General features: G+C 41.2%; 1 protein-coding gene across 2 annotated transcripts in view; it reads left to right on the forward strand.

Moving 5' to 3' along the window:
* The window catches only part of LOC141911710 (formimidoyltransferase-cyclodeaminase-like), a 46,980-nt gene extending 37,008 nt beyond the window's left edge, over positions 1–9,972 (forward strand). The window contains exons 2-12 of one of the 2 annotated variants that reach the window (XM_074802720.1): positions 890–1,073; positions 1,829–1,957; positions 2,812–2,912; positions 2,993–3,172; positions 3,867–4,004; positions 4,639–4,832; positions 5,429–5,555; positions 6,487–6,692; positions 7,216–7,354; positions 7,846–7,941; positions 8,506–9,972. In XM_074802720.1, the coding sequence (XP_074658821.1) occupies positions 890–1,073; positions 1,829–1,957; positions 2,812–2,912; positions 2,993–3,172; positions 3,867–4,004; positions 4,639–4,832; positions 5,429–5,555; positions 6,487–6,692; positions 7,216–7,354; positions 7,846–7,941; positions 8,506–8,592 (1,581 nt within the window). In that variant the 3' untranslated portion in view covers positions 8,593–9,972. The remainder of the gene's footprint in view (positions 1–889; positions 1,074–1,828; positions 1,958–2,811; positions 2,913–2,992; positions 3,173–3,866; positions 4,005–4,638; positions 4,833–5,428; positions 5,556–6,486; positions 6,693–7,215; positions 7,355–7,845; positions 7,942–8,505) is intronic. The other variant, XM_074802721.1, reaches the window with a different exon arrangement.
* The last annotated feature ends 2,641 nt before the right edge of the window (positions 9,973–12,613 follow it).

Raw genomic sequence — 12,613 nt, forward strand, 5'->3', positions numbered from 1 at the left:
TCAATTCAAATCAACTTTTTTTTTTAGTTTCGGAATTTTATACTGTCAAACTCGGGACGGATTTCGATGTTATGGTCAATCTATGGACAAATGTATATCAGTTAGGATGTTGAATTAGGATTTTGAGTAGAATTCATTGTCTTGATCACTGTGATTGAAGTCTGCTGAAAATGATCTGTGACTGTGTGGTGTGGTTTTTCCGACTGGAGCCGGATCGGATCAGTAAAAAGACAGGACAGGGGGCTGATCTAGTGACTCCGATCTAGCCTAGGTTATTGAAATCTGATCAAAATAAATTCATTTTCGATTAATTTTCTGCTCGGATCTCATTCGGTCTTCCGATCCGAACATTAGGTGAATCGCGCATCGAAATTAATTCTGATTAGTCTTTACAGTTCAATGTGGCACGATTTTCATACATCATGCATAGAATTTGAGAAATTATTGTTACATTTTAACCCTTTCAGTGCTGGCTAATTAATACCCTATAGGGCTGAAGATAATTTGAAAATTCTGAAAAATTCCACCCTAGTGTGTTGAATAACGGGAATAGCACTATAGTGCGTCTACACCGCGGCGCGGTGTATCATTAGTTACTAATATTTCTCTATGTTTGACAGGTGCTGCCATCTTTCAGGAGAGATAATTAGTAATTACTAATTAAATCAATACACCGCAGTGCGGTGTACTAGCAAAATCCATTACTGATTCGCACTGCGGTGTAGATGCACTGAAAGGGTTAATGGAGTTTGAGAAAAATCTAGTGTAAACTTCTTACAGTACACTAGCGACACCTGGTGGATAATGGTTGAATTCACCTGCCGCAGTAGGAGCGTTGTCGCCGTGGTCTGCCCTACATCGAAACCATCATTGTATTGTTATCATTCAGGTTGTCGAAGCTATTGCCGCGGCGATCCAATCAACGGATGGCTGTTCTCTTCTCGACGTCGACCCCGGCGCGTCGACCAACAGGACCGTGTACACGTTCGTCGGATCTCCGGACGCCGTTGTAGAGGGCGCTTTGAACGCGGCTCGGGCGGCCGCTCAGCTAATCGACATGACTCGGCATAGCGGTACGTGTAGGCCTACCTCTCTGATTAAGCCCGCTTTAATTCCTGTTACATTAATCCTGATTTCGATCCGATGGGGATGTTACTTTTGTCCATTTGAAATACGGTGGAACTTCAGGCGCCGGTTGCACAGTCATGGCCCAGATTTAAAACCAGTCTAAGACTAACTTCATTCTATAGCCAATCTAACAACTTAAGACTGGTCTTTAGAATAAGTAAGTCTCTAGGGCCCATTTGCATAGAAGAAATACAAAAGTGGTCCTAAATCTTAAGACTAGTCTTAAGTTGTCTTAAGACTAGTCTTAAGACAAGACTAGTCTTAAGTTGTCTTAAGACTAGTCTTAAGACTATTGAACAAAGAAGGTTTTAGACTAGGTCTTAAATCTTAGCCTTGACTGTGCAACCGACCCCTGACTTAGGAACTGGCTCATTGAGGCATCAGCTAAAACCCAGGCATCGGCTAAAACTCAGGGCCCACTTTAGCAGTCATGCCTTAGACTTAAGACCAGTCTTAAGATTTAAGACCACTTTTGGACTTATGTCACGACTGTGCAACTTGCCCAATTGCCAATTTACATAGTCATGGCTTAGATTTAAGACGAGTCTTAGACCATCTTCATTCTACAGCCTATGTAAAAACCATTCTTACATCTAAAGCCACTCGTACAACTTGAGCCGAGTCTAAAAAATCTTATAGACCACTTTAGACTCCCGGGTGACGTGCAAATTTTTTAGTTCTGAAAATATTTTGATTTCAGGAGAACACCCGCGGTTCGGAGCTCTAGACGTTTGTCCGTTTATTCCGTTACAAGACGTTACGATGGAGGAATGCGTGGAATGCGCTAAAGAATTTGGAGAACGCCTCTCAATGGAATTAGGGGTGCCAGGTAACGTATCCATATATCCATTAATGAACCTTTTCTAGTCTTAGGTTGCGATATGTTTGGGGCAGTATTTATGGTTCTGTCCTAATAAAGCTTTTGTAAGCAGTTTGAGATGTCCCTTTGTGTGTATATTTTGTGTATATTTATTTTATTATTGTGACATGTAGTCATAAGTCTTCTTTACCAACATATAATATATACATTTCAACACTACCCAGCCCTCAACGGGCTTATAAGTCACCATTAATTAGATTTATTTATAAATATATATATTTGATAGTTAGCCATTAATATTTGAAACTGTTGTTGTTTTGTTAGTTCTTGGAAGTCATGCACCTCCTGTGACATATCCACAAAAAGTTTATACCGTTCTTGTTTGTTTTTCTTGCATGACATAATAAAGTGAAATTCATCTTTGTATGCGGATTGAGATTGAGATTCTGGGCTATAGGGCCTACACGTCAGTTCTAAATTAACCCTTTATACACCACAAAGGATCCAGGATTTCAGGGACGGGGTGCACAAATTAGGAAGGGGATTTGGGCGTCCTCCCCCAGAAAACTTTTCAAAATGAGATGCGAGGAGACGCGTTTTAGGCACGATCGTGGCGCCTCATTTCTACTCACAAATTGAATAACGATTTTATCCAAATTCACTTCATTTTCTATGGAAAACCAATTACAAAATAGCGAGGACTTTAGGAGGGGAGTGCACGTGCTGTCGCTGATGCAGTTTGAGATTTTCTCCGCGCAATGTCGAAGGAAGTTTCCGTTCTAAGTCGACCCTCTCGACGCGTTTTGAGATTTTTTTTTTTCGCGACAGTTTGTTGACTGCGTTATTGTTTTCGTTATTTGTAGTGTATTTATACGGCGAAGCCGTCACCGACGAGGAGCACTTGAAATACCGGAAATCGTTACCGCAAGTTCGTTCCGGGGAATACGAGGGAATACTGGACAAAGTAAGTTACGAAGTTCATACTATCACAAATTTGACCGGCGAAATGCTAAAACTAGTTGCTCATTCGATTGTTTAATTCAGATCGGTAAGCCCGAGTGGAGCCCGAACTACGGCCCGGCTGAATTCGTGCCCCACTGGGGAGCTACGGCGACCGGCGCGCGCAAGTTCCTCGTCGCCTACAACGTAAACTTGCTGTCGACGAAAGAACAGGCGCACAGGATCGCGTTAGATATCCGAGAACAGGGCCGCGGAAAAGACCAGGTAATACATACACGTATACACGTCAGAGTTTAGAGTTTAGATGAGTTTTACGTCCCAACTGCAATTAGTTACAGCGTAACCCTAGTGGGTCTTAAGAGACGGCCAGGACCTTTTAAAGGTTGTTATGGCTCACAACTGACAGTTAGCAGAGCTTTGTCCATGGTAGTTTCGACAGGTGGTTTCGAATTAGGACTTCGGTTCTGGGAGGGAGAGAGAGGGTGAGTGAGGGAGAGAGAGAAATTCCTTCGCTTTCTCTGAGAGGCAGTGAGAAGAAAAAGCGGGGGAGAGGGAAGAGGCAGAAGACAGAAGGAAGAGAGGCAGGAAGGGTGGGAAGAGGGCGAGAAAGAAGAAAGACAGAGGGGAGAGGTGAGGTAGTAAATGGACAGAGGGAGAAGAGACAGGTCGGGAGAGAGGGCAGAGAAAGGTGGAAAGGGAAGAAAGAGACGGTGAGAGTCAGGTAGAGAGAAAGAGGAATGGAGAATTGAAGCGATTTATTGCACCTTGGGCCAGTTCCATAGTCGAGACTTAAGTCCAAAATTGGTCTTGAATCTTAAGACTGGTCTTTAAGCTGTTAGATTAGCTATATAACTAAAAGAGTCTTAGACCAGTCTTAAGTCTTAAGTCATGACTATGGAACCGGCCCCAGTTGAACTATAACGGAGACTTAATTTTTGTTGATAAATTCTATTTTCAGCCCGGTAGTTTCAAGAACGTGCAGGCTATCGGTTGGTGGTTGGAAGAGGCTGAACTCGCTCAGGTCTCTGCTAATATCACCGATTTCGACGTCACGCCGATACACGAGGTTTTCGAAGCTTGCGTCGAAGATGCGAAGGTAAAAACTAGACTTTGATTATTTATTAATTCAAATTTCCGAATGAGTCTTTCTCGATGAAAACATTGATGAGTGCGATAACTTATTTTAGGTTCATTCATTTACTACGTCATCCTCCCTCGGCGGGGACTCGAACCTGATAGGATCGCTACACTCAGCCACGGCACGAACACCTACCACAGTAGACCGGGTGCGCAGGTACACGCGCAGCTTTGCCGCACGAAAACTTGCGGCACCAATCAGATTGCTCGTTGTATAATCGCTGAGATTAATTTCACGGAAGAACTATAAATGGGAAAACCCGTGCAAAAATAAAACGGGGTATCTGATTGGCTGATAATGACATCATCTAAGCTGCGCACTCGGTCTAGCGTGGCAGGGTTTTGTACAGTGGCAATCTCGATGCCATCAGGTTCGAATCCCTGCCGGGGAGGAGGATGTTACTATGTAGGCATTAAGCTAGAAATTTTGGAAAAGATGACAGAATTCTCATTTTATGCGTACGTCATAAGTCATCCTTTTGGTGTCGCACTCAGGCATCCTCAATTCCAATCAGTTTAATCTAAGAGACTTATTCGACGTATTTCGAAACTAATAAAGTTCCGACATTCAACAATATTTGCTACGATTGCAGGAGATGAATTTACCGGTGACCGGTTCGCAGATAGTCGGACTGGTTCCGCTAGCCGCGATCTTGCAGGCCGCCGATTATTACATGCGCAAAGAGAACCTGTTTATTTTGGACGAGTCGCAGAAAATCCGTCTGGTCGTTGATCGACTCGGGCTTCACTCGTTAGCGGAATTCAATCCGAAAGAAAGAATCATCGAGTAAGTTGGAGAGGGGTGAGAGGCGGGCGGGGCTCCTGATTTAGGGGCCAGTTGCACAGTCGTGACTTCAGTCCAAAAGTGGTCTTAAATCTTAAGACTGGTCTTAAGTTGTTAGATTGGCTATAGAACTAAGTTGGTCTTAGAATGGTCTTAAATCTAAGCCATGACTACGCAACTGGCCCCAGGTTTGTAGCGAGTAACAAAGGGGTTCTTTTTTGAGGAAAAAAATTTTAAAGGCCCTGATTTGGGCTTACTTATCACAAAATAATGTCACAAAAAGTGCTGCTCAGGGCTACTTTGTGACTTGAAAGCTATCCGAAAAATTTAAGTGAATCTGGGTTTGGTAAACATCCTTTTGATGGACATTTGTCTCTGATCAAGTCCATGTATGGTATGCGTTATCAGATCATAAGGTGAAACTAAGAGTGTTTGAAAGTTGTCACTCTTCAGTCACAGTTTGTATCGATGTGAATATTCTTCAGACCGAGTTCATCGTAGATGATTAAAATCAGTTGCGTTTAAACATGAGAAATTGATGTGGTATCATCGGTTCATTTGTTCGTTCGAAATTGGAAACGCGTTTCGTCTATTTATAGGTATATGGTTGAAACGGAGAAAGAGGGACCGCTCGTCAGTATGCAATTGAAGAATTTCATCTATAACGTTGGTTACCGCTCGGCTGCACCAGGGGGCGGCTCAGTTGCCGCATTAAACGCTACTATGGTATGTGTTACGGAACAGATCCATTCCAATTCTATCCCAAAGCTTCTGCGGCAATTTCAGAACTGCCAACTGTTCCCGATTTTCAGTATTTGTTAGTATTTTACAATGAGAAGTACTGATTTGATGCATACAGAAAAATTACATATGTTACCGAGGGTCTTACTGTTGATTACTGATTAATTTCAACAGAAATACGATAGATGTTACTGAGGGTCTTTCTGTTGATTACTGATTAATTTCAACAGAAATATGATAGATGTTACCGCAGGTCTTAATGTTGATTACTGATTAATTTCAACAGAAATATGAAAGATGTTACCGCGGGTCTTAATGTTGATTACTGATTAATTTGAACAGAAATATGGAAGATGTTACTGAGGGTCTTACTGTTGATTACTGATTCATTTGAACAGAAATATGAAAGATGTTACTGAGGGTCTTACTGTTGATTACTGATTCATTTGAACAGAAATATGAAAGATGTTACTGTAGGTCTTAATGTTGATTACTGATTAATTTGAAGAGAAATATGAAAGATGTCACTGTAGGTCATAATGTTGATTACTGATTAATTTGAAGAGAAATATGAAAGATGTTACTGTAGGTCTTAATGTTGATTACTGATTAATTTGAACAAAAATATGAAAGATGTTACTGAGGGTCTTACTGTCGATTACTGATTAATTTGAACAGAAATATGAAAGATGTTACTGAGGGTCTTACTGTCGATTACTGATTAATTTGAACAGAAATATGAAAGGTGTTACTGAGGGTCTTAACTGTTGATTGCTGATTAATTTGAAGATTTTCTTTCATATTTCGATGAAATTTTTTTGAAAAAAAATTCAACTTGTTACTGATAGCACTTTTCAGAGGTCGGCAGCCCTGCAATTCGATACTATATTGCAAATCTTGCGCGTCTGCATTGTAGGGGGCGGCACTAGGATCGATGGTCGGGCAGTTGACGTACGGCAAGCGAGTATTCGAAAGTTTGGACGCGACGATGCGGCGTTTGATTCCGCCGTTTTATAAAACGATGAAAGATCTGATGGGTTTCATCGACGCGGACGCCGAGGCTTTCAACGATTACATGACGGCGCTGAAGTTACCGAAATCGACACCGGACGAACAAGAGAGGTAATTATTCGAATACACGTCTTTCGCCTCGAGGTACTGGCGTGATTTTCTTGTTCTAGACAATGGGAACTGTGGCATTTGGTGATTCCGATTGTGACAAGTGAGCTAGTATTCAGGAGTCAGTTTCATGAAAAAGTTTAAGCCTAAATCAGTTAGGTTTGACTTGTTGTCCTCATTGGAACTATGCAGTAACCAATAGCGATTACACCAAATATTTTAGTAAAACTTTTTGGTGAAAATGGGCCCTGTAAGACATTACATTATTATTATTATTATTATTACTATTTTTATTACTGATTATGATTATTGTTATTATCTTCATTCATCATGGGGCGCTCCTCTTGTACAGCCTTATGGTTCTAGGCGTGTCCTTAACATTCAATGAACATTAATGTAATCTAACGTATCTATGTATTGTATGTAATTGTTATTTGAAGTGAAAAATAAATTCAAATTCGTATTCACCCCTGCAGGTCTATACAGATAAACAAAATTTTCAAAATGTCACGTATTTTATTTGCAGGCGTACAGTGGCGATGCAACGCGGTTTGAAATCGGCGATCGACGTGCCGATGACTGTCATCAGAAGATCGAACGAATTGTGGCCGGCGTTGAAGGAAATGTCGCAAGTCGCGAATATCAACTGTAAATCAGATCTACAGGTAAACGAGGGCGTATCCCGGAAAACATGGAAAGGGGGTGGACGTGTCCAGAGGTGAAAGGAAGGGCCCGCGTCCCAAAATGTTACGGTCTTGGAGGCATAAAATCCTGCGTAGGGAGTTCGGATAATTGTGACAAAAAAAATTGAAAATTAGGTTTTGGATACAAGCAATTATGTAATTAGGGGCGAATCCTGGAATAGGGGCCGAATACATCTGAGGTCTAGTTGTATGCATGTACTTGGTTCATGAGTGCGAACACGGCAGGAGGTTTCAGTTCAGGTCTCAGTTCTACAGGGGGCGGTTTTACAGACTGGTATTACCTTTACCCCTGGAGTTAACTTGGTTCATTTTCAATCTAGTTTGCCCCCGGGTTAAAGGTAATACCGGTCTATAAAACCAAGCCCGGATTCATTCAAGGTCCTCGGGTCTCAGTTATACAGATCTATTCAAATCGATCGCATACCCCTAAACTATCTCTATTTCTACAATAGGTTGGCGCACGGTGTCTGGAATCAGGAGTGCTCGGAGCTTTCTGGAACGTCGAGATCAACGTTAAAGATATCAGCGATGAAGAGTATAAAACTAAGGTGAATGAACCAGTTGCACAGTTCTGAACCCGGTTCCGAAATAGTCGGTTAAGCTTTAGCCTTTTCAGTGCTGACTGATTTATTCCCAGCATTAAGTGTCGTGCAGATAATTTGAAAATCTTCAAAAATTCCAGCCCAGCGTCGCATAAAACAGGCATACCACTTGTGAGTACACCCCGGTGCGGTGTATCATTAGTAACTAATATTTCACTGTGTTTGACAGGTGCTGCCATCTTTCAATAGGGATGCAAATTAATTAATGATGCACCGCGACGCAGTGTACTAACAAAGTCTATCATTGATTTATACATTGCACTGCAGTGTAGACACACTGCAAGGGTTAGATGAAATTAAAGATCTTAGTTCATTTCTAAACATTTTGACTTTTAAAGGTCAAATCATGCACATGAACTATTGCACTGGGTCCAGAGAGTTTCAAAACTGCCGAACTGGGTCAAAGAACTTTTACTCGATCAAGGCTTTTAGAATGCCACTTGCCTGAAGTGAACCCTGTAAAGATCCATCATGGACCTGTTTTCTAAAAATGTATTTCTTTTATTCTAGCTGTTAACCGAGGCAGAAGAGGCGGTCCGTGTCGCCAACGAAAATTGTTCGGCCATCTTGGAAATTCTACGCAACAGGAAGGAATAATTTTGTTACGAGACCGCAGAGAGCCTGTTTATATCTGATCATTTGGGACCAATGAAATTTATGAGAAATCTGCGTTGACCCTTTCAGTGCTTACTAACTAATATCGGAAAGTGCTGGCGATAATTTGAAAGTATTGAAAAATTTCACCCACAATTTTTGTGTTGAAAAACGGGCATATCGCTTTAGTGCCGTGTATTATTAGTTACTACTATTTCACTACGTATACCAGAACATGTGCCGATGTTCGTCGACGTTTGAAAATTGATAAGGGGGTTTGTTTGAACTGCCGAACCCCCTAGGGACACCCGCGGTGCTGTACTAGCAAACTCATTACCAATTTGTACACCGCATCGCAGTGTAGACGCGCTGAAAGGGTTAAACATTATGTTTTACATATATTTATGTATAAGATGGAAAATATCCGGATTAAGTGGATTTTATTGTAGTAACAGGCGCCGATCTGTACGAGGGTTAGCGAAGGGGGGTATGCCAGGGTTGCGGATTTGACAGGAACTTCGGAGGTCATAGGCTCCACTCTAGTTTCTCTGATCAAAAACGAAATCTTTTCCAATTAATGAATTTTGAACCGGAACAAAAGATTGCTACAGGATTTTTGTTTGGAGATTCTGATACCGCAAAATCGCTTTAACGGGCTTCTAGAGAATTTCACAATATTTCCGAGAGACCCGTGGCCGCTATACCCCCGCTGATAAATCCTAATTCGGCGCCTTGGGTTTTTTCCCGGCTGCTTTATTTTTTGCCCGTAGCTGCTGTTGCTTCGATCAACAACTGATTGACATTATTGAATTGTGTGCGGTGACAATTTTCCGCCGTTAAATATTTTGCGATGATTCTTGAAAAACAATCAAAAATTGGCTTAATTAATCTAACTCAGATCGGCTTAATTCGAATTGGTGTTCATATGAATATTATTCGCACAATTATCTCCCCACCCCCTAAGAATGTGATTTCCAGTACGTCTCGTAATTGTCTCATTTATTCTCAATCCGTCCAGTTTTTGAGAACGAACTTGTCGACCCGAATTATTGGGTTTTAGTAAATGAAAATGAACTGAATTTTGTCTCCTGATTCAAAGTGATTGAAAACGGACTAACTTATTAAAAATGACTTATCTTGACTGTAGACTTAAAGAAATTGAAAATTGACTAATTTTGACTGTTAAGTCAAAGTAATTGGTTACAATCTTGAATGCTGATCCAGAATATCTTGCTAGTTTTCTTTTGCGAGTGAAATAAGATAGAAGTCCGATCGTTGCACCTACTTTGCAAAAAGCAAAAAAATTCCCCGTTTCTAAAACGGTCCATTTCCAGGCCTATGCGCGGGGAGCGATTAGACTTCTATCTCAAAAATCTATTGTTTTCAGGATACAAAACAGATATATATATATATATATATATATATATATATATATATATATATATATATATATATATATATATATATATATATATATATATATATACCTTCACTGTTTGTTGTAAATTATTTCTATACGATATACGTAGAAATTGTTCACTCTAAATAGTTTTTAACGCGAACTGCCTGTGCAATATCTAGTCCTTGGGAGGAACAAAAAGAAAACTGTGATGTTTTTTCTTTTTTTTAAATCAAATTTATTCATACAATGATTTACAAAATAATTTCTCCGTATTTATATACAGTACGCATAGTTTATTGTCTGTTATAGCATGTGATTTTAAACTGGGAGATCATCTCGTATATCTGCATGTATATGCATATGCATATGCATCCCATATGCGTATGTATATGCATCCCATATGCATATGCATATGCATTCCATGCGTATGCATATGTATACATATATGTATAACATCTGTATAAATGTGTCTTAAAAAGTGAAGTTTATCGAAAAAAAGTGATTAGGAAACTGCTGATGAGTTTTGAAGAATATTTCTTAACGATGAAAATTCCCCTCTGCCTTAGAGTCTTGAGTGTGTGACATATACTCACAGAATCTGATAGCCCGTGAAATGCTGAGAACCCGCGTGGTAGTTACATCAACATTCCCTCCAACTTATATTCAGGGCATAACATGTGATTTTTTGATTTTTTAAGCCTGAGTTGTACACGGATATTTATATTTTTCACTCTTACAAGTTGAATGTTATTCACTAAAAATGTGATCTGATATTGAGTTCTATGTATTGATAGATGTTTGATGTTTCTCACTGGGGCGGATCTATGATTTCTCCAAAGGGCGGCGCTGCGCGAGTACCCAAAGTGCGAATCCTGTGGGGGGGGGGGGGTTCTGGCAAACAATTGGGGCCAGAAAAAAAGGCAATCGGAAAACTTCAAGGGCGCACGCGCTCCGCACCCCTCTGGATCCGCCCTTGTCTAATGAGCTATGATTTAGACAATCTTTTGTGAATCGCGCATTTTTTTTTTTAGTTTTGTGATGGCACTCACGGCCCCGTATAATATAGCGCTTACATAAGCTAGTGATAAACACACAAGGCGAATCTCGTAGGCGAATCGATGTCGTATAATTCGCCTTGGGTTGAAATCGGGAGTCCATAAGGCCGGTTGATAAAATATTAGTAGGCGAATTCGTTGTGCGAAGACTGATTTGCCGATGATGGAATTCGCCTAAGTCCGTCACGGGCTTTGCTATGCTGCTTCTATGCCGCTGGCTTTCAACGTGTGTGATGTGTATTGCACGACCATTATTTGAGTGATTTAGAGGAATTTAAACACATAGTGTCCCGGTTTTATAGACTGGTATGACCTTTAACCCGCGGGCTAACTCAATTGAAAATGAATGGAGTTTACCCCCGGGTTAAAGGTAATACCAGTCTATAAAACCGTCCCGGGCACTATATTCAAAAATGAACTATTTACAAATAACGATTATTTGCATTTTGATCTTATTTTCTGAAATAAAGTTTATGTAGTATATTAAGATGACTTGTCACAAATGTTTGTGTGCTGGTATTTGCCTTCATTGTGGTCGTGTGCGCATGGAGCTGCGACAATCACTGAGATCCAAGTTCCCCGGGAACCCTCAATTCGGCCTGGTGAAGATCGAGATAGTTTAGCGTGCTCCTCACCGCGCGCAGAGCGACCATCACTGAGATCCACGTTCCCAGGGAACCCTCAATTCGGTCGGGTGAAGATCGTGATATAGTATAGAGCGCTCCTCACCGCGCATAGAGCGACCATCAATGAGATCCACGTTCCCAGGGAACCCTCAATTCGGTCGGATGAAGATCGTGATATAGTATAGAGCGCTCCTCACCGCGCATAGAGCGACCATCACTGAGATCCACGTTCCCAGGGAACCCTCAATTCGGTCGGATGAAGATCGTGATATAGTATAGAGCGCTCCTCACCGCGCATGGAGCAACCATCGCTGAGATCCACGTTCCCAGGGAACCCTCAATTCGGTCGGGTGAAGATCGTGATATAGTATAGAGCGCTCCTCACCGCGCATAGAGCGACCATCACTGAGATCCACGTTCCCAAGGAACCCTCAATTCGGTCGGATGAAGATCGTGATATAGTATAGAGCGCTCCTCACCGCGCATAGAGCGACCATCACTGAGATCCACGTTCCCAGGGAACCCTCAATTCGGTCGGATGAAGATCGTGATATTGTATAGAGCGCTCCTCACCGCGCATAGAGCGACCATCACTGAGATCCACGTTCCCAGGGAACCCTCAATTCGGTCGGATGAAGATCGTGATATAGTATAGAGCGATCCTCTCCGCGCGCAGAGCGACCATCACTGAGATCTACATTCCCCGAGGGAACCCTCGAAACGCCAATTAAGAAACAGTCTACTGAATTTCTCAAACTCTTCTTAGTATTGTAATGAATTAAAAATATACATAAATGTATCTAAATCTTTCAACTTTGAAATACAATAAACTAATGATTCGCGTGAACGTACGTTATGAATTCAAGGAAGACCATTGATTCCCTAAGAAACAACTATGATTTTCACGTAGCGTAAGTATATTGGTATATTGTAAAATTGAA

This window comes from Tubulanus polymorphus, chromosome 10, assembly GCF_964204645.1.
Source record: "Tubulanus polymorphus chromosome 10, tnTubPoly1.2, whole genome shotgun sequence".
Classification (NCBI taxonomy): Eukaryota; Metazoa; Nemertea; class Palaeonemertea; order Tubulaniformes; family Tubulanidae; genus Tubulanus; species Tubulanus polymorphus.